This window comes from Centropristis striata, chromosome 14 (assembly GCF_030273125.1).
Source record: "Centropristis striata isolate RG_2023a ecotype Rhode Island chromosome 14, C.striata_1.0, whole genome shotgun sequence".
NCBI classification, from domain to species: Eukaryota; Metazoa; Chordata; class Actinopteri; order Perciformes; family Serranidae; genus Centropristis; species Centropristis striata.
Genome location: NC_081530.1, coordinates 8,524,007 through 8,550,617, shown reverse-complemented (window position 1 = coordinate 8,550,617; position 26,611 = coordinate 8,524,007). Strand labels below are relative to the sequence as shown.

Genomic DNA, 26,611 nt, shown 5'->3' with positions numbered 1-26,611 from the left:
TCAGTTGTCAAATTCTGTAAAACTAACACCACAGTAGAGTGAATAAATAAATCCTGCGTTTTTCTGTTGTAGAGGTATTTTTGCCTTTTCGGTTACATAGATATTGTGATAATTGTCTTGCAGTGTGTCGCAGGATCGCTAAATCGTGACACCATTGTTATCGTGGTGAACATACAGTCATAATAACCAAAATCCTTATCAATAAAACCATGGAAAAAGTCCAGATATCAGCTCTTGAATTAAACTCTTATGAGCTATTTTTGTTGTTATAATTAAATTTGTCCAAGTGTCCTAGTTGTACCAGGTATTAAAATGAACAACAAATTAAAGAAAAAGGGTGGTCCAATAATTTTTTCTATTACTGTATAGTGATTCATATTATGAGTTACTCTGTGATTCCCACCTTGTGTATAATTATTACGATATTGTTTGCCTTTGCAAAGCAGGTTATGTTTTTGGTTCAGTTTGTCAGTAAGGTTACACAAAATCTACTACCAATTTGGTGAAAGGATGTAGCATGAGCCAAGAAAGAACCTATTAAATTCTGGAGCGAATCAGATTGTTTTTCTCACTTTTCCTAACACTGTGAGAGAGGGCAAGGCCTTGGCAGAGGTCTGCGCTCTCTGAGTGCCATTCTAATTAATTAAGTTCAATCATTTGAACAGCTAATAACGGTACACAAATAATAAAAAAAAGCAGGAATTCAACAGTACTAGTCCTTTGTTTGTGTCTAAATGTGTCTAAGCAGATGCTCCAGTAAATAAAGCGTGTGGCAAGGTCCCCTGTGTTTGTGTTTTGTTTTGTAAATCAATGCACTTTCCCTCATTGATTTGGAATACAATGCTCCTTGTGCATGCAGCTGTTTCATTTATGTTACAAGGTTACTGACTCTTTGCTCATGCATGCCACCTGCTCTGGCATTTTCTCCATCAGCTGTGGAATTGCAGTAATACGGTGAGCCTCGGTGAGATTTCAAACCTGCTTCTGTGCCCTCAGATGTTGTCAGAGCGGGACCTCTAAGGCTCACTCGACCCCGGAAAAAAAAAACTCTGATTCCCGGCCCTGAAATACAATCCACTCCTCTGTGTGTCTCCCTAGGTCCTCTGTTCTTATCAGCTCCTCCAGGATGAGAAGCTGTCAATACAACAACCACAGAGAAAGAAACCCATTCCTTCCCCCTACTTCTCATATCATCGCGACCCATCTTCACACAGAACCAGCTCTGGTCAGGCAGCAATTAAAACCTCAGCCCTTCGGTGGAGGCGTGGGCTTGTGCGAACCACAGATCTATAAACTTGATTTCTATCCGTTCACCTCTTGCAGCCTCTCATCGACGCGCGGCTCAGGAGGCGTAGACTGTGTGGACTGCACGCTCGCTGTAATTACAATCATCTTTTCCAGAGATGCATTACATATGACAGCAAAGAATTGAGCTGTGATACTTGTGATCCTGTCACTAATGAATGAGCTGCAGCTGCAGTGATTGGAGTTTTATAAATATCTGTCAGTCACAGAGCCACTGTGCGCTGCAAGAAGGAACCGAACATGCTGTTTTGGCCATTATTAAATTAAAAAAGAATATGAAGTAATTTGTTTATGATTACTTTCAATGATGTAGTCAGTTGATATTGACCTATCACATTAACAATAATATGCACGATATGGAATGCAATGTTATTTACAGATGGTGTCATATGTCCATTTAGCTTATTTAATCTTTATGTAAATGGTCAGTAATTGTCTGATACTGAACTTTGAGTACTATTCAGCTTTATTTTTTTTAATTACTTATTTAAAAAGGTCAGTAAATGTCTAATACTGGACATACACTATTATTTAGTCTTTTTATTATTGATTTTATTTTTAAATGGTCAGCAATTGGTTGATACTGAACAGACACTGTGGTACGGCTGGGCGATATGGACCAAAAGTCATATCCTAATATATTTAGGCTGAATATCGATATACGATATATATCCCGATATTTTTATCGCAAAGTGAGAGTAAATGTTCAGTCAAATATGACATGTAAAGTAGTTTTATTGAAACTGTTTATTTCAGTGAACATAAATACTGTATAACAACAGGAGTATCTTTTTTCAAATCAAAGCTCCATAAAGTGCACATTTAAATAAAAATATATCTTAAATAAAAATAGCCTATGAAATAAGATAGGCCAATCATTTTCTGAAATAAATATATTTATATGAGAAAAGAAGAACGAACATTACAAAAGAAGTAAACATGACAAACCCTAGTAAGGGCAGCATTTATAAACAAAAAGAAAAAAAATTGAACTATATCGATATATACGATATGGTCTAATTCCATATCACATTTAAAAATATATCAAAATATTTTTTATATCAATATATCGCCCAGCCCTACACTGATGTTTATTTCAATATTTATTTTCATTTTATTCTATACTATAATGGTTAGTTATTGAGTAAAACTGAACATAGTGTAAATGGACTTCAATGAAAAACTTTGTATGTAAAATATATAATGTCTATTTTAATATTACACATTTTTAAATAAAGATTTACTGAAGAAAGCAGCATTCCGTTGTAGAGTCATATCGGTGCACAATCCACATAGAAAAAGTCTGTTTTGATTTTACCTAAACATTCAATATATTGGCCGTGGTATCAGTAATCTAAATCAGTTTCTGTCTCTCAGATCCCATGTGGGCCGGGCTCTGTTTAGGATACTTAAAGGACAAGGTCGTAAATGTGTTGTTTTCTATGAAGAGACGAAATCCCATTAATGAATTGATCTACTAACTATTGTGGTTTGATATATCTCAGTCCTCTGAGCTGCAGAGCTTCATTTGTTCTCAAAAAACTATTTAAAATAAATCAGTGAGCAACACCGTCGCACTGGGTAACACGTTCCTTCATTATCATGAACACGTACACAGTGTAGTTTATTTTAAGTCAACCCTAAAAACACTGTGCTGCTGCTGTAAGTACTCACAAGTGCACCAAATGTGTAAAAATCCACAGAAGGAAGTATTCCTAAACAAATATGTGATTAGTGATTTTAAAGCTTTTTCAGGAAATGAAGGAGAAAAATAAAGATGAAAGTATGTTTGTGTCCTGTTATAATAGGGTTATCTCTTTAGGAGGAACCAATGAGCTTGGGGTTGAGTGCCACACTTGTAATTAGGATTACTATTGCAACAACACATCATCAGTAGGGTAAAACTAACAGGGTGAATTTCATGAAGCCAGTCTAAGTTATGTCTGTGAAGATTATAAGGACATACATTATTAAACTAAATATATTTCACTTTTATATGAATGAACAATATAGCCATAATGAGGCACAATTCATTGTTTTGTGTTAAAATAATATTTTTAAACATATTTTTGATTGACAAATTCACTACTGTAATGCGTCCAGATAAGAATGTCAGGTTAGGAATCGGGCTTGTAACTGGAGAGTCGCCGGTTCGAATCCCGGTGCTGAAAGGTCAAGGACTGAAGTGCCCTTGAGCAAGGCACCTAACCCCCCTGCACAGCTCCCCGGGCGCAGTAATGTGCTGCCCACTGCTCCTTGCATGGTGTGTTCCCTTGTGTGTAAAAAAGGATGGGTTAAATGCAGAGGTTGAATTTCCCCCTTGTGGGATTAATAAAGTAATCTTCTTCTTCTTAATAAACTTTATAAAAATAAATATACATTTGTTTAAAAGTGTAATATATAATATATAATGGTTTTTAACAATGTATAAAGAACAAAATCTGAATGAAAATTGATGAGAAAAAATGGTTAAATGTTATGGTAATGATAGAATTGTTTGCATTAAAATATGTGTATATTTTAATAAAATACATTTTGGTGCTACCAGCTACCCTTGAGCATATTTAAGTGCTTGCCAAAGGAAAAGAAAAAAAAACAACCTTTCGTTGTTTTTTTTATTTAAAATGTGTTACGGTAATTAATTCTGCTCACAGGGTCTCTAAAAATGTCAGAAAATACCTTAAAACATTTTAAATAGATTATAAATTCATATTTAACAGTGACTTTAGATTGTATATGTTATAAAGGGTCAAAGAAAATATGTATGCAATGCTCTTGGATTTTTGTACCATGTTCATGAGAATCTCCCAACATGTTGTCTTTTGTTTTGTTTTATTAGAAATTACCCACAGTGAATAAAAATGTAGAATAATGGCTTGTATTTGTCCAAAAATAGACAATCAAGTTGAAGTTTCACCAAATAAAGCTTCATGATTACTTGAGTGTGACTAAAACAATAACAGGGTGGAAAATTCCAATATTTTCCAGAAATAATCAGAATCATTAAATGGATTCACCTGAAGCAGAAGCCTCGTCCACTCTTGTTGGATACTGACATTATTTCGAGAAAAAAAAATGGAAAAAGAAAAACTGCACTTGAGACGATCATAATTTTATATAAAATAATTATATTTCTTCAAGTATTGTTAAGTACTTATGATAAAAATTGTGAAATGTTCTTCATTATTAAGAATCACACAAATAACAAGCTACTACAGCCACAGCATCCAGCTCAGCCCAGATTATTTCTGCTTGCAGAACAGCTGTCCCTTTTTAATAAAGGTTTGTATAATTAAAACTCCAGTGTGTTGCTTTTGTGAGAAACTCACAGTGCACTCCGCACAGTATGCTGCCTTTCTTTTGTTGGGGACATACAAAAATAAATAAATAAATAAATAAATAAGACTCCAAATATTTTCTGTGCACTAATGATGGCTGCAGAAAGACACAGATTTAACAAGCAGACAGACAAAGATCCACTTCCAGGTCAAACTTTAACAAGCGTCTTATTGAGCAAATCCTGGGTCAAACTTTAACAAGAAGTTCTTGGTGAAGGAGCGCATGAGAGACACCGGTTGGAGTGTCAAACAGACAGCAGCAAGAGTGTGATTTTATTACCGAGGAGAGAGTGGATAATTGTGCTTGTTATGATGGTGGTAAATCCTGATTTGACCCCTTGTTTATGGGTTGCCTATAAGACTTAATGAATGTTTTACAGCCAATTGCAACAGCAGTGACATGTTAACAGGCTGACAAAAAACTATATACATGCTGCATCTGGTCGCTGTGCTGTATTAATGGAAATGAGGGGATGAGATCATTGAGTACGCTGGAAAGTTCAGAAAAAGCAACTGCGAACACATACAAATGACAATGTGTGCTTTGCAGTGTATCCTACTTTGAATGACTTTGTTGGCCATATAAAACAGAAACGGGCACAAGAAACAGAGGGAGATGTCCCTAAAAACTCAATTAGGCTTTAATATCAAGCTCTTAAAATAGAGACGGGGGACAGAGAGAAGCAAGCAGCCCAGCAGGACAGGAGGAAGGGTCTCTTGGCACTGGTGCTAAATGAGCATCCATCTCTCCACATCTCACTGTGCATTACAAGACTTTTCCTGCTCCAAAAACCCAGAAAATGCACTTCTGCATCTTACTGGTATCCCACCACCCATCGCTCATTAAACATTCTAAACATTCATTAAACAAACCTCCGCTTAATTTCTGGTATGAAAACGGTGAGCGTTTAACACTTAAAGTCCAAGTCAAATTAAATAGAATTGTTTCGTCTGCTGTAGCATACATACCTGCACTGTAAATCACGTGTATCACGGTAGTACCAAGGAAATTAAAAGGTCACATTAAAGGAATTGCAAATCAACTGGTTTAGATCAGGCGGCAACCTCCGGGTCTGAGCATGGAGGCAAACCAGGAAGTGCCTTAAGCTGCATTCTACCAAAAATTCCAACAAGGGTGCTAAGTTTGGCTGCAAAAAAATCTGTCCATTCAAAAAAATTTTTAGGACAACACTACGATCTCAATCGCTAGTAAAAAAAAATCTTCAAGAGAATTTAATGTTAATAGTTCTAATAATGGCCACATTTAAAAAAAAATAGAAGATGAAGAATCGTATGATTTGGGGCGTGGCTACCTTTGATTGACAGGTCACTAACAAGGCGAACTGCCATCAGGAGAGAAGCAGAGCAATGCGTATCCACGGCAACGTGTCAATAAAGTTATATATAACGTTGTATAGATGTCAGGAGATGGCAGTGTAATGTATTGCTGTAGGCTAATATGTCAGTAAACAGTAGAAGTGGAGACTGTACGAGAAAGAAAACAGTACAAGAAGGGGAAAAATAATTGAAAAAGAGGTTGCTAATCAGACAACTTTGGCCACCCATGACAAAAAATATGTCTTCAAGAATTATATCCAATTGGGCAACTTATGATTGTTCTTTCATGTCAGCTCGTCTTGACCAGCGGAGCAGAAGCAGCTGATCAGTCATGTGAGGTAAATGTTGCTGTCAGAACTTATTCGGAAAAAGTGATTCCATCTCCCGTTCAGCAGATAAACTATTTTTCGAAAAAGACAAAAACCACCTCAAGCGAGTGTAAAAAACCTTCATGTGCATTTTCAAAAGTTTAATCAAATTTTGGTGTTTCCATGGCACCCACTACTTGCATAAATTTGAGGGAACGCAATGAGGTTTCTAAATGTATGCAGTAGCGGTGTTAATAATAAGTCATTTAACTGTTGACCCTGACCCTAATTGTGACAGATTTATAATATCAGTTAAGCATAAAAAAATAAATAAAAAAGGCTTATTGTAGAGCTTAAAATGCAAAGTACCAAGTAGGGAACAGGGGATGCCCAGTGCCCCTCCATCAGCACACGAAGCTCCCACCGCTTCAGTTGTGTTTTAGCTGTGTGTCTGCCTGGCATACTCTGTGACGCGATGAGAGGCTGTCACAACTGATTGCTGGACGGCACTCGCAACAGAAAGCGGTGTGAAACATGCCACTACATCAATGAGGACTGCTGAGTTAAATCAGCCATTCTAACACAGAGTATGCCAGGCAGACACACACAGCTGACAACCTCACAGAGAAACTAGTGGTGGAGTCTTGAGGATGCGGCTGCATGACAATGCACGCAGCATCGTGGTTGTCCAACTGGTAGAAGAACTCAGTGTGTCTGAGGCTTAACTCTCTCAGACAAGTGAACTGGGACTCAGTAGCCAGTAGGGTTGTCAAAAGTATCGATCCTCAAAAAAGTATCGATACTAAAATGTTGTATCCGGATATGATACTCATTTTCAAAAGTATCGACACAGTGTCAGTATACTTAAGCATAGAGTTAATATGTTTACATAAGTGTTGGTTACTGAAAAGTGTTATTTTCTCTCTTGAAGTACCAGAATGAAGCAGAGACAAGTCGACCTGCAACCAAACAGCAACACACACAACAACACCTGCAGCTGCTGAGAATACAGCATTTCAACAGTGTAATGTTCATGTTAACTGGTTTGGCTAGTGTCATTTAGTTTATTGTTATGTAAGTAAAGCATAGCCAAGGAAGGAACACTTCAGTTAAGTTATTGTTATTTTTTTATCAAGCTTGCCTAATATTGTGCAAAGCACACAACATCAAAATATTGTTCTAACTGTTATTGTTTATTGTATTTATTTATTTTTTGCACTACCTCAGACCTGAAGCTTGTTGTCATAGTTGAAGTTTCTGTTTGCACAACTGTTTTTTATTATAAATACTTAACCTGTGGTTCTGTTAATTTTTACATGTTGCATTTTTCTTGTTAAACAATATATTTCTGTTAAATTTTGGGGTATTTGTTTTTATCCTTGTGGTATCGAAAATGGTATCGAGTATCGAATATTTTCCTGAGTATTGATAGCGAGTTGAAAATTTTAGTATCGTGACAACCTTAGTAGCCATCTTGTCTGTTTAAGAATAACTTCTTATGGGGGTCAGGGGGTCAATTTTTTTAACGTGTTAATTTTTGTGTAATTAATGAATCTTAATTAACGCGTTAAAGTCCTAATATTAACGGCTGTTTGTTTATGTTGTTAGACTGCCGTGTTTAACGATGTGATGATAGGAGATATGTGCACTGTCTGATGAGTTTTTAGTTGTTTCTAAGCCTATTTTATGTGTCTATACAGCGCTAGCTCAAAGGTATCTGTTCTTTAGCCTGAGAGCCCGTCTTTAGACTTTCTGTTGTCTCACAGCAGTGCTTACTTGTACTGTTCAAGGTTGAGCTGCCAGCCGTTGTGAGAAATAAAGCACGATGTGGTCCGAGCCGCAAATACAACGACCACCCGTGTCTGACTGGTCCCTCCTCCGCTCTACATCATCATAAGCAACACAACGCAGAGTTCCAGGGTGTGGAGAGGCTCATCCCACACGGGCTGGGTTACATTAACATAAGTCCGGTTAGATGCTGTTGTGGTCTTCAATACCAATAACTACATGTGACATTTACGCTACAGTTTAACTTTGTCTCTCATTCTCTACAGGAGCTCATCCTGCCACCTGCTGTCAATGAAACAGACATGCCCTCCATCCAGGTCAGACAAAATAAACATGTCTGATATTTCTCTACAGACCTTCTTTCATTCTCGTTATAATAAAAAAAACTACTAATAACACATTTGAAAAACATATCGGCATTATTTTTAATAAGAAAAGGAGATGACAAAATGTAATTTCAGTTGGACTTTAATGTGCCAAAGAAGACTGATGTTCCTAATGGCTACTAATGAAAGAATGATGATGTCTGGAAATGTTTTCTTTCTTTCCATTACATCTAAATTACACTTAACATGTAGCTATGGTGACAGAAAAATGCAATCTTTTTCTGTTTATTTTTTTTAAATTTCTAATGGGCTTCTTCTCTGTGCTCTACATGGCATAGAGTATGTGTTAAATTCTATTATTTTAGTCTCTTTGTATGCTGTTCTCGGGGTTAGCGCTATTGTTTTCGGCAATGCCTGAAAAATCAAAGCTCGATCAGTTAAAAATGAGACTATCTTTATGGGAGTTACTCATTTGAAGATGTGTGTGGATATCGTTCAGCCTGTCCTCCTGTCAAAACAGCTCGTGTGTACAGGCAGCGAAAAACGAGCTATATTTATGAATTTCACCGTCCGCTGAAATGCGGCTGCCGCCGTCTTGCTGACGTAATAGTGATTGACAGCCAAGCAAAGTTTAAAAAGGCAGATTCCCGCCATCGATTGGTGGTTGGGGTGGTGGTGCAGGGTTTGCGGCCCATGGGAAAACAAAAGTGAACCATTTTTAACTTAAGTTACATTGTTTACGGAAGTTACATGAATCACGATTTTGAACGTAACTTTACATAAATTGTAACGGTCACGTGACGCATTGACGTACATTTATTTACAGTTTAAACTGTCTTTTATAACACCTTAGCAGAAGTTCTTTGTCCTAAACCTAAGGTCAGTGGTTTTACAACATAAATCCACAGAAACTGCAGTCTACATTTTTTTTTACAACCGCAGGCCGTACATTTGTACTATTTTTACAACGCGCCATTGTACCGCGAGCCCACGAGCGGTGCCAAGATATGTTATAGCTGCAATACGTGCCTACGTGCCGTAATTTGTGGTACTGACCCACAACCTCTTCTGCCATTTATGTTGGAGAACTTGTTGATATCGTTATATCCCTCTTTAGAAGACATCACCTAACTCGAGATGTGCAAGACAAAAATAATATAAAACAGACTTTCCCTGGTAACAAAACAATTCTCAAATAAAAATTGGTCCTAGATTATTAAACCAGAGTCTTTTTGGAGGCGATGCATAAAACAGAGTAGGGTCTATTCTTCCCTTTTATCTTCACTCTTTGTCGGAATGTATCTGCTGCTCAGTGCAGTCGACTATACCAGAACTGCAAGTGTCTGAGACTTCATTGCAGGGTATTTCTCGCCCATACAGATGTTGGGAGATCAGTATCCGAAAGGCATAAATACATTCAATCACACCATTGAATTTAACGCCTTTGGCTGCACAATTGCTGCATTCAGAAGGAAGAAAACGTCGGGCTTTCTGTGAGCCCTTGAACTTTTCACAGAGTGTTTGAAAAAATATTTTTAGGCTTTTATTGGGAGCTTTTGATATCTAATGCCAAGCATCAGACTCTAGAAGACTGTCTACATAGTGGGCACATTGATTCTCTCAACATAAGAGGCGGTGAGGGATGGAGAGCACGCTAAACTGTACAAATTCCCATAACAACAAAAAAGAAATTGAGGTTATGATCTTCAACCTTGGCTATTTTTTTCCATGTCACAGTGATGTTGGAGGGGAGCTCTGAATCATAATATTGTACCTAACAGTATTTACTGAGAGTGTAGGTGACTTACACCATCTGTTTATAAAGCAACAGGCTCAGGCAGACACTCTGCCAGCAAAAAGGCACAAGGTCCCCGGGCTTATCTTGGTCGAGGTGTGCTGCTGCTCCTCGGCAGCAGCGAGGTGGAACGATAAACATAATTAAATTGAGTTGGATTACACAAAATGGATCGGATCAGTTGGGAAGGCGGAGAAGCTAATCCAGTGCAATCCACTCTATAGAGGTGCCAACCACACAAAACGACATAAATAAAGAGGAGGGAAAGGGAAGCGGCTGTCGGGGGGAGATCAAGGCAGGGGCACAGAAAGGACCCCTTCAAGTAACAACCAGCTCCAAAGTCAAATATGAACTCTAGTGGTGCAGTTCAGTGCAGAAAATAGTTTTTTTTTTTCTGAAAATGCTTCTTATTCTCTACTGAATCTGAAAAAACAATAAAACACTTTCAGCAGAAAAGGCTGTGCGGAACGCAGGTGTGTTTAAAATGCTTCCATAGTGTCAAAAATTAATGAATTTACACCAACCTTATTTTTTTGGGGGGGACATGGGAGATCACACTCATCTTTAATCACAGCAGTAATTACAGTGATTTAATCATGAACGAGATTTTTCACTGCTTCTTGATTTTTTTTTTCTTGACTTGTGTTCCAGTGATAGAAGATGACTTTGGGTGTTATGGTATGAAAGCAGGGGTCAACAGCAGTCTGAAAGTTTCTGTATTTTCTTTTAAGACACCTAAACTTTTTTATTTATCACTAACGCATCTACGACAGCGCTCCCATAACCGCTTTTTTATTTTCAATTTCAACTCCCATTCCATTCCGCTCCTCCATTTTTCGACCCCCCCCCTCCCAGATTGCATTTTCCCTTTTGTAACCGACTTTGGTACAATCCCCTTACAAATAACCTTTCCCTGGGGAAAGAGACTCTTACTTTCTCTACAGCCCTGCCAGCCCACTCCTACCCTCTCTGTCTTTTCCATCCCCATCTCCCTTTGTCTCTCAGCCTCAGGCACAGTAAACAGATTGATACAGTCTGGGGGTTTCTCCTGCTTTTCAAACTAATCCAATGTAATCCTAGTCTGTCTGCGTCCTGTCTTCGGCAGCACTGCGGAGCAAATGATCATCCAATAAAATGAGGATTAATGGATCTGTAAGTGATGAAGGGAAGGCTAAGGTAGAGGTTATATAGCTGAGGTGATGGCTGGGCCCCTCTCAATCCTCCTTCTACACTCAAAGATCTAAACTGCATGGTCTGTTTGAACACGCAGGTTCAGAACAAGGCTCTTTTGGGACCAAATTAAATGCATATAAAGCGCCAAGTATTAAAAAATGTCCGAGCAAAATGACCGTTTGCCCATCTGACTATATCTGACTCAAATTTGACACAACCACCCACTCGGACCAAGGATGAATTATATTTTGGTGATCAAAGGTCAAGGTTACTGTGTGATATCTGAGAAACGTCCAGAGGGAATTTAATTACATTTGGCACAAACAAAAACTTCGAAATTGATAGCCAAAGGTCAAGGTCAGTGAGACCCAGCGTCTGACCCAACTTGACGCCTGGAGGCAGTTTAGTTACAAATGAAACAAACATCCACTTGGACTCAAAGTTGAACTGATTAGAATTTGGTGGTCAAAGGTCACTGAGACCTAAAAAAAAACATGCTTTTTGGCTTTAACTCGAGAATTAATACGCTAGTTCATGGGTCTCAAACTTTCGGCTCGCGGGCTAATTGAGGCCCTCGTGACGATATTTTTATTATTATTATTTATTATATTTTTGGCCCCCACCTTGATATGAAAGTTTAATGTGAGTTTTGTATGAATGACACTTTACTGTGTTGTATGTGGAAGGTCCCTTTAATTACTTTTTTAATAAAGTGTCTTTTTTCTGTAATTTTGTGTCTTTTTTGGTAATTCAGTGTCTTTTTTTGGTCATTTTGTGTCTTTTTTTATAATATTGTGTCTTTTTTCGGTCATTTTGATACTGCCTCCAGCGGCCCCCAGGTAATTTGAGTTTGAGGCCCCTGCTCTAGTTTAAACACAAATGTGAAATTATGAAGTAATGACATTTTATATCCACAAGGTCAAAGGTCTGCATCACTGTGACATCATAATGTTCTGCAAAAACACATGTCATAACTCAGGAAGGGAAGAGGAGATTGCAACTCTTTCTCCTAAGATTTACGTTCCCCAAGAATGAAATTGTATTCTTAATTATGTTTCGAGGGAAACTTGTTTTCCTCCCAGATTAAAATTGCACTTTTAAACCCATTATTAATATTGTGATTTGAAACAAACCTAAATTTTAAACTTGCGGTCAGTGTTGTAAATAGGTGCAGTTCAGGTTTAGGCAACAAAATAACTTGCTGAGGATTAGTAAAAGATCACAGCTGGGGTTAAAATGAGTATGGTTGACTTTTGGTTTCAAACAGGACAATAACAGCAGACTCCTGGGTGAAAGTCCTGTGTTTGTTTGACCCATTAATCCACTCCAGCCTCCTCCATCCGCAGACATCTGTTGACTTTGATTAGAAACGTATTTATGATATGTCAAGAACAAATGTTACCCAAGAGAAAATTAGTTTCACCAAGCGCTATTGACATGAATGTAAACTGGTTGGTCGAGGCCTACAGCTGAGAGGCGGTTATTCTAGTTGCATGAAAAAAAAGGATTTTATAAAGAACAAATCTCAAGAGTAGTGCATCACAAAAAGCACTGTTGTATTGGCACACGAATCAAAAATGTTAAACTATAGCTAGCTGTGCCAAAGACCTAGCAACACAAAGCTCTAAATGATCTCCTTAGCAGAGATGCGGGAGATCAGCTTTCAGCATATCCCTGCCTAAACAAATGCAGTTTGCATTATTTAAGCTGCCCTGGCTGGCTGCTTTAATTGGGAGTCTCCTCTTAGATAGCCGTCCTAGCAGACAGCTCTAGGCAGGCCCTCAGGTATGTATGGATGCAGGTGGAGGAGGAAAAATGCACATCTTTGTGGCATTGAAATATGAATGCAGCATTTATACCGGAGCAGCATGTTCAACATGGGAATTTGACAGTCTCAACATTAAATCAACAAGCTGAGCCCGGGGCTAGTTTTGTGCCAGGTGGAGACTGTATCCATGCAATATGGTGATGGGATTGCATGGACGATGATGGAATCGCTTTGGAGATGCAAGAAAAGAGCAATGAGCTGACAGATGGAGAGAAGTAAATGCAATTAAAAACTTCCAGCTTTGTGGTATGACTTATTAACAGGGGCTTGGGCAGAAAATAGGTCCTGAAAAAGTCATATAAAGGACAGCGGCTTGTTACTGAATAGTGAATGTAGAAAACAACAGAAATTGCTCAGATTTCCACTCTAAAGCAGATGCCAATATGTCTTGAAAAAGGCGCCAATTCTATTTTTTTCAATAATTTCAGATGTATGTAGGCCAGGGGTCGGCAACCTTTACTAACAAAAGTTGTTAGACAAAAATTGTTGGACAAAAAAAGAGAAATAATGTCGGAACGGAGCCGCAAACCTTATTTTGAGCCTTGTAATGAAGATGTAACAGCATACTTAGTCTAAATTATCCGATCAACATCACTAATAAGTAATAATGAGCATTTATTAATATGATTTTGTCAGAATGCAGCGAGGAGCCAAGTGCAAATGAGAACTGGACACCAAAGAAATATCTCAGGAGATTTGTAATGGAAAGCTAGTCTTGTTACAGAAACTCAAAACTAGACTTGAAGTTGGCAAAATGTAGAAGTTAAGGTGCTGGCTGTAGATGTTTTAATACCAGTTATAGGGAAAAGAGAAATAACAGTTCATGTAGTATGATTTACTTTATTCACCAGCTTGATGCTGCTATTATTTTGACTGATATACCAGCGCACAATGATTCATAACATAAGAGGGAAGGATAATTTTGTATCATAACTGAGAGAGATGTTAAAATAATCATGGTGTGATTTTTTTACCATGCTCTGAACTAAACAAAGACGTTTTTCTTAAGCCTGTAATATTTGATTTGATTGATTAAAAGGCATGGACATCTCCAAAACACCAAAATATTTTATCCAGATTGGTATTTCGACAAATATTGTGCTTCCTGCAATTTTGACATTAGCAATAGTTCATATTGCATTTTGTTAAAATTTCAATTAATTGCACAGCCCGCCTGCAGAGATTCTGAAAACAACTGCCTGCTGCGACTGGAAAAGAGGATCATGGGAGCAGTGAGAGTGAAACAAAGTGATGAGACATAATTTGATCCATTGTTCATGTAAAAATATTGATGAGTGCAGCTTTAAGTATACACACAGTGCATGTCAGGCTTTTAATTGTTTAATGTATTTCAGCCATTTTTTTCTTTCTGGATACTTTCCAGTTGTTAGACTGAGACAATTATGCTCATCCAGGTGAAGCTATAAATGACTGCACATGGCTTCCTTCCAGCGCTGTTGTAATTTATTTGATTACTTCTCATTGTGTCTGTTTGTTTACATGCAGAGGAACACGGATGACTCATGTTAATAATCCAGGGTTGACATTTTAACTCTATTAACGACTATCAAGTGCTGTATCTGAGTGGGGGGAAAGAGCTAAATCACCGGCTCATTATTGCAGCCGTAACGAGTGAGAACATGCATCAGACATTAGCAGTGAAATCAATGCAGGCATGCGACTCCTCGAGTCTGTAAACGAAGTGCTGTTAGGTTTTATAGCCCGGGATCTGGTTGTGTTAGTCCTGGCCTACATTTCGCCCCTGGACTCCAGTGGGAGCTGCAGCAAAGCAGAGACAGAGCTCTGCAAACACCTCTTAGCCACGGCACCACTCAGCAGCCTACCACTGCCTGTCTGAATGCAAAGCGGGTTGCCGGAACCCCCACTCCCCCTCCATGCATGCCCCCTTACAGTTCACTTGCAAGTTCACTACATCTGAGGGTCAAACTACCAGCGAGCTCTCGGCCTCTGACGGGTTTTGGAGGCTGTGTCTGCGCCTCCACCTCTCTGTGTGGCTCAGCGTGTCGGCCAGCCGCAGATCCACAGATCATTATCGCTATCAAGCACTGTTTCCCCAACAAAACGATATCACTGCCTTTGATCCTACGCCAGAGCTTATTTCTGTTCACTTCTGGGCATTCTAACCCAGGAACTGCTCTCACTCGGGGCAAAAACTCAAGCGCGGCTAAAAATACCGCTCCATTCTGTTGATGAGATGGAAATGTATGAATTAACGAAGGGGCATTATGTCTGAAATAAGAATACATTCTTCCACCTGCTCCGTCTGTGCAGATAATGTATGTTTTTTTTGTTGTTTTTCTTTGTGAGTAAGCAAGCTGAGGCTGTTAATTCAATGCAAACATTGTGCTGGGCTCCTGCTGTGGAATATCCAATTAAAAAGCACTAGATACGGAGTGTATGCGCAGCGCTGAGGTTACAGCGTCCAAACTGGGCCAGAGGTCCTGAAACATTCAGAGTGGGCTGCATGCTGCAGACATGCACAACAAACAGAATAGATCTGGTGCAGAGAGGGACTTTACATTTTAAACGTGTTATTGTTTACACTGCTTTCTGAGGAAATTCCCTTCATAGATAATATTTATTATGCTGTGAAGCAATGGGAAATCTATTTTAATTAGAGCCCGACCAATTTGATATTGGCTTATGTTTTTTCCTAGATCCGGGTGCATAAAAGACTGAATGCAGGTGTTGTTTGAAAAGTTTCCATACGACTTATTTTTCGAAGGAAGGTATACCAAAGAGAAAAAACAGAATAAATAAATAATCCCTCTCAATCATCACTTATGACCCACGAGAACTGTGTGGCTCTATTTGCAAAGACCCTGCTCTGCCTGCCTGTATTATCTCTTTTCTTTTCATTTTGCCGTGTTTGGGGTCTTTTTGAGTGTCACTTTTTGGGAACAAAGCTACAAAAATAGTGAAGACCGTGCATATAAAATGCTAATATATCAAGGCGAAACGCCAAGCACACAAATCTTGTGCCAAAAATGAGAATGAGTCCGCGGTTTGCTTTCATTTCTTTTGAGCTGGGAAGGAGGGACCAAGATGTAATGTTTTGTTTACAAACAGTTAGTGACAATTCCTGCATAGTATTCCTTTAAAAGTGTTGAGGACCGAAATCCTGCCATCGCTTGAACTAATTTCAACCCAACCCACGTAGCTCTCATCCTTAAATATGTTGTAGAATTACAGTTTTTCAGCTCATTTGCCTCCGCTGCTAAGGGCCGGTAATGGGTCAGATTGAATTTACTTTTTTTACCCAAGCATATATGGTAATTAGAATAACTTTATTCTTTCAATAATAAAGTTACAGCCCTTGAGTTAAGATTTTCTTTCTGGGAAACTACTGTGTCCAAGGTCAAGACTGAACTGAGAATAACAGATAAATAAACACTGGAATAGGGAGTGTTATTTGCAGCCCTTGTGCCCTGTGTACTGTAGGGTAGCACTGGTTTAATATAAATAACAAATGCAGTTGTTACATACCTAGAAGCCCTTCATTAGCATACTGTTGGGGATTTTTCATTCCATGTAGGCTCCTAGTCCTGCTTGTCTCTTATTTTGGCTTAAGATATTTCTTGCAGCTCACAGTGTCTGCTGCTGACTGTATGAGGCTTGTCACAGGGGCAGAGATATGGTCCTTACGGGATAAGAGCTCTGCGAATGGCCCAAACTTATCAAAGCAGCCCGCCCTGTCCCCGAGCTCCGAAACACAATGCTCCCCTAATTTCTCCTGAATGGAAGTCTCTCCAGACCTGGAGTAATCTCATATTCGCCGTTTGCACGCAGTAACTCTACTTATTCTAGCTCTGTTCCCTGCATCCCCCTGCCAATTGCATAATCAAGTCCAGGACTCATCAGCAAGATGGCAGAAGAAGTGCTCTATTAAGCTGCATCGTGTTCCATCTGTTGTGTAAGAGAGAGATAACAGTATTTACAGTTTTGGAGTTGTGGCAGACTGTTTCGGCCAAATTTTGTGCACCGCAGAGTTCTGCTTACTTCATAAAATGTCACGGATTAATTCTGCCGCTTGCGAATGGTGTCCAACTGCAATCTTTGCCCCCACCAGAAATATCACTAACTAACTTTATTGGAAGTGTTACATCAAGAACTCATGTTAGGTATTTGAATGTTAAACACAGGGGGAACATTTACTCTAATACTCTTATTTGGCTTGTCTTGCCTCATGTTTTAATTATTCCATCATTTCTGTTGGATTGGGGAGTTGGCCAATGTTTGCTATAATTCTACCTGCAGTGAGGATAAAAGACTTTAAGGCAGTCTCTGTCAAGGAAGTGGTTGCTTCTTTAAACTTGGCATGAAGTATTCAGTTCTCCAGTCTTTCTATCGGTGAAGGGAATATTTGTTCTTAGGGAAAAAAAGAAAAGACTAACCCAGAATTGAGTAACGAAACCAGCTGATAACAAAAGTGCTGAGTAAAATAAAGCCTTATCTTCCTCCCGGACTCGAATGAATTTACCTTACTGTACATGAATCAGCTCACGGCAAGATGCATTAACCTCCATCTGTTCTTTCAAACAAGACTCTCATCTGCCAGTGATATTGTCGAGGCCAGTACATCCATTACTCCAACATACACTGAATGAATGGAAGGGATTCTATAGGTATTTAATTTTACACATAACTATATTAAAGTGAGATAAGACGCTGGATGAAGGTTGCCTCTTACATATTTTATTCTTAGTGAAGACTATGCCACCTTTTTTAAACTAGAACATTACAATTATTTTATTAGTAGGCCATCTGAGGACACAGCAGGAGTGCGGATTCTTTCATGTCAGAAACTCCCAACAGTTTCAAAATGTATTTAATTACACAAACCGTACTTTAATATGAATTAATCATGCAAGATAGAGATTAAATTATTATATTAATTTTATTTTATTAACACCTAATCAATTAGTCGAATGATGGGAAATCAATTAGCAACTGTTTTGTTTAATACATTTATGAAAATAGTTATTTTAACAATTGTGAGGATTTGCTCCTTTTCTTTTTTCATATTATTACAATATATGATAATATTGCATATACAAATAAATAATCCAGCTCCTCTATTTACTTACTCTAATTTTTTATATGTAGTTATGGTAACAGATACTCTCTCCACCACCCTACACTTGCACTTTGTGTATAATTCATCTGCCAAAAAGGGACAAAACGCACAATTAAAAAAGTTAAACATTTATTTGACAGAACTTTTTTCCAAATGTCTATAGTTATCCTGATATAAGCCTTATTAGAGCCCAACAGATATATCAACTGGCAGATACCATCAGCCAATATTAATATACTGGTATCTAAAGGAGGATATAATGCAGAAAATGTTCCTTGGGGTGATTAAGAAATTGTGTATACAATTTTTTTTTTACCTGTAATTTTACTTTAGTCTTCTTCTTGTTCAGCAGTTGACTGAAAGTATAATTGGTTGACAATCTAAGACATTTTATGTATAATATATAATAATGTAGACCAGTGTTAGTTATTTGTATAAGGAAGCAGCCTTCTGAGTACATTTTTTTAGTCATATCAGCGTAAAATCAGTGCACAGTCCACATAAGAAGGTCTGTTTTAATTCCAGCTAAAAATAAATTCACTATATTGACCACCATATCGGTAATGGGTGAATGTTTATCCCCTCTAAAATCGGTATCAGTCACAAAAATGAATGATGATCATCATTTAATAGGCTAATAATATGATAAAGTGACAGCCCTTATTGAGAAAATAATCAGCAGATGAATCAATAACGCTGAATTGTGGTAACTGTTCATTTATATCACAGGTTCATAAGGTGATAGAATATCCAGAAAAGTTGTTGTGTCTGTCACCAAACTAAACTTCACCAATTAACCTAAGCATAACATTAAAATTAAATTATGGCTCACTATGCAGGGGTCCATTTGGAACCGATTGAAGGAGCTCTTCAGGTGCCAAGTTTCATCTAGAAGGGACATGGCTGTGGGAATAAAAACAGCTTGGTGCAGGCGCTGCATCTTGGGGGTTCGATAGAATTAGTTACAGTGCAGCAGGACTGTTTACAGACTAGTGCTCCTTGTCTGTTACCCTTAAAGCCGACAACAGTCTGCTACACTCCAGACAAAGCCCATGAGTGGTACTTGAAGGATGCACTTGGATGCTATAACAGTGCACTTCCCACATGAGGAGCTCCACGGGGCTGCGTCTCAAGAAGTGCAAAAATTCGGACAGCTTCAAAGCAGAGGGGCCGTGCAACGGATTAATTAAAGCGTCTGCGAGTGCTGCTGCTGCTCCATCCGTTCAAAATTCCATTTCGGTCACGTCCACTTCTTCAAAGGAGGAAACACATGTACATTTGAATAAGAGTGTGATTATTCCAACACTTGCACCGCAGCTTACACATGTCTGCATGGGATAGAGACGACTGCAGCCTGCAGACTGGGATGTCAGGTGGTTTTAGTGCTTCACTGCTGCTTCTACCCCTAAACTGTTGGTTATCATTTCATGTTATGTCAAATGGAAGAGGTGCTTTTTCTAATAGGACTGGGTGATACGGCCATATTTTCATTTAGGTAATTTTATATCTTGATAATGATATATCACAATATAGCATGTTGTTTAAACAGTGGACATGAAGTTTAGTGCAAAATGAACATTAAGTGAAATTATTGAGAATAAATAGATAAATATACATACATCAGATTATCTGATCAATTTAAGATACAACACCAATGTTGTCAAATAAAACTGGTGCAATACTTTCCTAATCTTTTGTCACATATATTACTTAATACAGTACAAAGACAATATCATATCTTTAACACTGAAACTGCAAAACTTTTGTTTTTTGCAAATATATACACTTTAGGGCTGCAACTAACAATTATTTTCATTATCAGTTAATTTGTTGATTATTTGAATGATTAATCGATTAGTTGTTTGGTCAATAAAATGTTGAAAAATGTCAATAAGTGTTTCCCAAACCACAAGATGACATCCTCAAATCTCTTGTTTGTTCAAAAACCAAAGAGATATTCAGTTTATTGTCATAAAGTAACAAAGAAACCAGAAATATTCACATTGAAGAAGCTGCAATCAGAGAATTTGGACTTATTGTCTTTAAAAAACTGCTCAAACCAATTATTAGATTATCAAAATAGTTGACGATTCATTTAATATTCGATTATTGTTCGATTAATCGAAGAATTGTAGCAGCTCTAATACACTTATTCTGAATGTGATGCATTCTGTTTTATTAGACAGTGTCCCAACCTTGGAATCAGGGTTATATATTCAATTGAAAACTGTACAAAGACAGTATATCTTACGTTGAAACTGATTTGTTTTTGTAAATATACATTGAATTCTGATTTTACTCGTACTGTTTTTATTTACACTGCATCTGGACTTTTTTGTAATTGGGGTTGTAATGTGTACTTAAATAAATTTAGAAGATGTAATCGTGTATCACGATAACTCGATAAATAATAGCATTGAAAGATGTTAACAATGAATTATCGCCCAGCCCTATTTGCCATCAGTTATATTGTTTCCCAGCTTTAAAACCAGCAGCAAAACCCTCCTTTGTAGTAAGTTGTCCAGTTGAAATGAAAAGTTTGTTAACCTCAGGGCTGAGTAATGAAGCAGGTGCAGTCTTCAGTCAAACCTGCCCCCCTTCCTTCCACTGATTCCTCCAGCACACAAGGCTGGCTATGGCACGTTTGCTGCATAACAACTTGGCAGAACAGCCATGCTGCTCAAAGGACCTCGCTATTTTAGTGAGACCAAACAGGAAATTGTAAGTAGACCCACAAACCTCTTATTTATAACTTGAAGTAGGCGGGCTGGTGGAGTCATGTAGCCTGCAGCCCAGCAGCGAGCGTTAAACCTAAACCGTGTGCTATAGACTCAAAGTGTTTCCACACAGCTAAACTGTTTACTCCAGTATTTAACCACGGACATTTACCTTGATCCAGTAGCCGCAGGGAGTGCTGAAAAGACGGATCCAGCGTGTCCTTCTCTGCCATAAGCTCCGGCAAGTACTTTTCATTCTCCATGTTGAAGTTAGCGTCGGGCTCCAAGTGCTCAAATGTAATTATAAAAAAACAAAACTTGCTCAACGTCCAAACGGCTCCAAGTTTTAGGGCTCCGTCGAATATTTATGGGAAGCAAACTCGCGTGAGATAATGTCATTCGCGCTCGCGCTACAAGAGCATTTCTCAGTCCTCGCGGCAACAAACACACGTACACACACAGGAAAAAAAGCGGTTAAACGTAACCAGGAGGTTTTATCCCTTCCGAGTGTTGTTGAGCCAGCAGAGCCTCGCTTCGCATCACAGCCGCTCGGTGGGTCCCTCTCCTCTCTGGGTGCTCAGGCTCTCTGAGACTCTCTCTGTTGTATCCAGTGCTGAAGTGAGGAGGCGCCAGTGATTGGTCCCCGCTCAGCCGGTGGGAGGGGCGGGGCAACGCGACGGAGCTGTCCGCGGTGCTGAGTCCCCTCATTAGCATATCATTATCATAAAGTTAGAAGGGACAATTCAGAGACACTGAGCTGAGGCAAAGTGCCACCTTTAAATCTAACAAAGCCTGTTTGCTTCTATGTGATATTAGTATTACATATGGATAGCAGTCTTCTCACTAGAGCTCTCTTTTTGAACATGCACAACATATATTAACATATATTATATGTCATATTTATTTATACAATATTCTTGTCCTTTTGCACATTGTACTTACTTACATTTTCTTATATTCTTAGTATATTATCTATTGTATTTTTATCTTGTATAGTCATAGTATGCATTATAATGCCGGTACAATATATCATATTACTGTATATATATATATGAATAATGTATATCAATCTATCTATCTATCTATCTATCTATCTATCTATCTATCTATCTATCTATCTATCTATCCATCTGTCTATCTATCTATCCATCTAACATGATACAATAAGAAAAATTGCATAAGCTGATAAAAAAGATGAACCTATTATGCGTATATAGATATTATTCACATTATTCATACCTGCTTATGAGAATAGATCTTAGGCACTGATTCAATGCACAGATGTGAGGGGGGAGACAGTATAGTACACCTTATTTTAAATATTGTACACAAGTGAAATATAGGCTACAATGCATGAAAGGGAATAGTTATGAATGATACATTTGAATGATGGAGATGCTGTTGCAGAAAAATCTCACCACCTAGATTAATCCTCATTCTACCAATATATTAAATATACACAGTCTGACATATGTTTTCCTTTTGCTTTTTACATTTTTTAAAGCACTAGTTAAAACATAAACAGAAAACAATAACATGAAGTAATTTGAAACAAAATGATTGATAAAGTCATGAAAAACTGGAATGAAAGAATAAAGCACCTGTGATTCGACAAAATGATACCTCTGGGGTCTGCTGGTACCCCTGTTGGTAAACAATAGAGGTACTATTATACTGGAATTAAATAGAGAAAAATATATATTTATTATTTCTTCATTCATATTAAGAGTAACAAGCAACAAACAAAAGAAACAAGAAAGAGAAAGGCAAGGAGCGAGATCTAGATTTATGCCATTTTTCAGCCTTTTTTATTCATCTTTACTACAAATATTGTAGTCTGCAAAACATATCTTACATATTTCCACCACATTATTAACAGGATATAAAAATGCTATCATCTGAGTTGTCAATCAATTTAAGACTTGGAAACCACAGTTCTCCTTTACTGGCATACTACATGATTTTTATGCAGCATGGGAGCACTAAAAAAAGTGATTTTTGATTATTATTATACCTTGGTGCAAATCTACAAACAAATTTGGAAAATAAATGACCAAAAAGCAACTGAAACGCAGTGGACCTGCGGGCTTTATGGGCACCTGGAACTCTGTGACCTAGACTATTGCACCAAAATGTGTCTGAGGATACCAGTATATAGATGTACAGTTCACCGTTGTATTTCAAATCAGTCGGTCCAGTTACTGGAACATCTCAGGAGGCTACATAATTGCCTCTTTACTCATTTAAGCAATTGATTAGGACTGCATGACTCCTTAGGTTGCTTTTACTTGTTAGGACAACCTGTCAATAGTTCTCCGGAAATCCATTCACCTTCTCATAGGTCAAGCATGCGTTTCTCCTGGGCGTGCTTATGAATTCATTAAATAAGAAAATGCAGCCACAAAAAAAGAAAAAAGAAAACTTGGTGTGTCTCCAGTTTTGTAACAAAGAACAGACAGTGGCACTGGTGTCATTAATAAACAGATACAGAGCGTATCCAGACAGCAGATATCTGAAGATACAGCCACAAATCCACTTTATCAGACATCCTGAGCCTTACAATTCCTGGAAACATACAATGAATGCTAAAGTGTCTTTGTGAGGAATTTAGGGTGTTTAACGGCTGGGAAAAAGGCGGATTTGTATACAGGCTTCATGTTTGTTAGAAAATGTGGCAAAAAGATAAGAATTCTGTCAATATTTGTGGAGGATGCTGAGGTAGCCTCAGGTGGGCGGCTATCTGTAGGCTGATCAGCACTGGTTATATAATTGAGATTTTTTTTATTTTTTTCCTCAATTCTATTTCAATAACTTGGAGAAAATGTGACCCAGAGGCTAAACCAAGATGGGTTTATGTATATTTATCAACGGTATATACTCCGTGAACTTTGGAATGTGCTATTTTGTGGTTTGATTTGAGCTCTGGAATAATCGCTCTGGGCATTAATGATGATGGGTTTTCTTTTAAATATATCCACATAAATATAAATAGTGTGCATGGAAAATAAATGCATTTTGTTTGCTGAGGTCTGCAAGTTTAGAGGTCTTCAATGATCCAGATGGAGAGACAGAATGGAGACAGCATGTTTATTGTAATTTAGTCATTAATAATTGATATAATAAGACATATTAAGTTATGCACCGGGTAATATTGTAAGAGTCAAGACATTGCAACCATGCCCCTGCAATATCAAGGCTCTTTGCCCCCCCCCCCAACAGACTACACTGTCTGTTAGAGACTGTAATGAGCTCAGTTTTAACCACTTCATAATAACTTGTCTAGAGGCAGGCTGCATAACTCTCCGAAGTTAGGTTGAATTTGGATGAGGGAAGAACTTAAATGGCCATTTTCCAAGTCTTACTTTGACCTCTGACCTCAAGATATCTGGATTAAAATGGGGTCTCTGAGTATCAATCACTTTATTTATATAGCACTTTTCATACAAGAGAGATGTAACACAAAGAGCTTTACATAAAAAAGGAGGAAGTAATAATAATAATAATAATAATAATATCAATCAGTGTTTCCCAAACCACAAGATGACGTCCTCAAATCTCTTGTTTTATCCACAAACCAAAGAGATATTCAGTTTATTGTCATAAAGGAACAAATAAACCAGAAATATTCACATTGAAGAAGCTGAAATCAGAGAATTTGGACTTATTGTCTTTAAAAAAAACTGCTCAAACCAATGATTTGATTATCAAAATAGTTGACGATTAATTAAATAATCGATTAATGTTCGATTAATCGAATAATTGTTGCAACTCTAAATAACTCTAACTCTAATAATAATAATAATAACAAAACATAGAAACAAGCAAACACCCTCCGCCCATCCCTAGCCCTCCACCCCTGACCCATCATCCACCATCCCATTAAAAACTAAGCACAAACTGAGCAGCCACGAGTCTCCCATTTAAAGACTTTTTTCTCATGCATTATCAACTTGCATAAACTGGGTATGAGTGGAAATGTATGAAGATGTTAGTCTCCATAGTAACATTTCAGTTTAGGGGAAACAGTTTGAAACTTTTCCTCTGGGATAATCACAGCCTCAGGAAACTTTACGACCAAAAACTAGAGACATGGGGCTTTCAGAGGACGGGTGGCAGGGATGCTAAACCTGCTTTGAGTGTTTTGTTGTTTTGACAAACAAGCTCTCTTTGGATTTCTTTTTTCATGCATTCTGGGAACTTATTTCTATTTGAATAACAAAAATATTGAAGGAGGCGATTTAGCAATGGGCCACATTTGGCCAGTCTGACATAAGTTGAATATCAACAATTTATGGCTTTCCTACACCCCTGATTCCAAAACAGTTGCTGTGGAAAAACGTAGATAAAGACAGAATGCTTTAAATTTAAGCATTGCAACAACACAAACATTTATTAGTTTGAACATAAACTATATTGTTTTTGTACAGTAGATGTCAAAAAGGATTATCACATGATTGCATTCTGTTTTATTTACATTTTAGACAACAAGCTAACTTTTTTGGAAACAGGTTTGCAGCTATATTGACAATAAAGGTTTCTGAGCAGCTTCTAGAACCAAAGTAATTACCATTCAATTGCAAACAAATGTAAAATGTCAAAAGCTTTTTGATACCAAATAAACTGTGGAACATAACAAACTCACTGTTGCACACATCTCCCAGCTGAAGGAGATGGGTTGAAGGATATATTGAAAGCTTAAATTGAATAAAGCTTTCAAAGGTTTTCATTAAAAAATAAAAGTGATGAGTTGTCAATATAAGGTTCACGACTTTGCAACCAAGCTGACATGTGTAATGTTTATTCCAATAACTTCCTGTCATAAACATTTTTTTCCCATAGATTCCTTCCAGACTCTTGTTTATGAGTGATTCACCGCAAACGCATTATGAATCAGCTTACTTTTTAATCTCTCCCAGAGACCATTAAAAACCAGCTCAAATGCACTAATCTCCTATTCAGAAGAGCGACTTATTTATAGATATGCTTGCCATCTGTTGCGCCTCGTCTCCATAAACAAAGCCTCACATTGTCATTGATGTTTGAATCAAAGTTGCGGGCCTATACGTCTTCCCGAAGACATTTGTTTGCAAAGGGAATTCGCTAAGTGATTGCAATACATCAATTGCAATGAAAATAATCATGGTTTATGGGGAACATTTTTATATAAGTCACAGCCGACCACAAGGGCAGCAGCAGTGGTGTAAACAAAGCTGTGAGGAATGTTCTGTCAGGTGGGTGTAAAGAATGAAGAACAGTGGGCTATTACATTGACAAAGTGTTATTTTGATCATTAGAGAATGGCTGCCCCCTTCCTCGGCCCTCAGTCTGTCCCAGCCCACTAAATATGATGTGGACTACACCTAGAACCAGTCTGTGCAGCACCTCGGGGTGTCATATATGGTACATATACACCCATACTATTACATCTGCATTCATAATTCCTGCTTTTTTAACAGGGAGCAGGGATCTAATCAGCTGAAACTGCAAAATGTTTGTCTTTTGCAAATATATACACTTTAGGGCTCCAACTAACAATTATTTTCATCATCAGTTAATTTGTTCATTATTTGAATGATTAATCGATTAGTTGTTTGGTC

The 26,611-nt window shown here is 37.9% G+C and overlaps 1 protein-coding gene across 1 annotated transcript in view; it reads right to left on the bottom strand.

Annotated features, from left to right (window-relative positions):
* The window catches only part of khdrbs3 (KH domain containing, RNA binding, signal transduction associated 3), a 153,152-nt gene extending 131,548 nt beyond the window's left edge, over positions 1-21,604 (bottom strand). Inside the window, exon 1 of the mRNA XM_059350072.1 lies at positions 21,187-21,604. Within this exon, the coding sequence (XP_059206055.1) occupies positions 21,187-21,277 (91 nt within the window). The 5' untranslated portion in view covers positions 21,278-21,604. The remainder of the gene's footprint in view (positions 1-21,186) is intronic.
* Between the last annotated feature and the right edge of the window lie 5,007 nt (positions 21,605-26,611).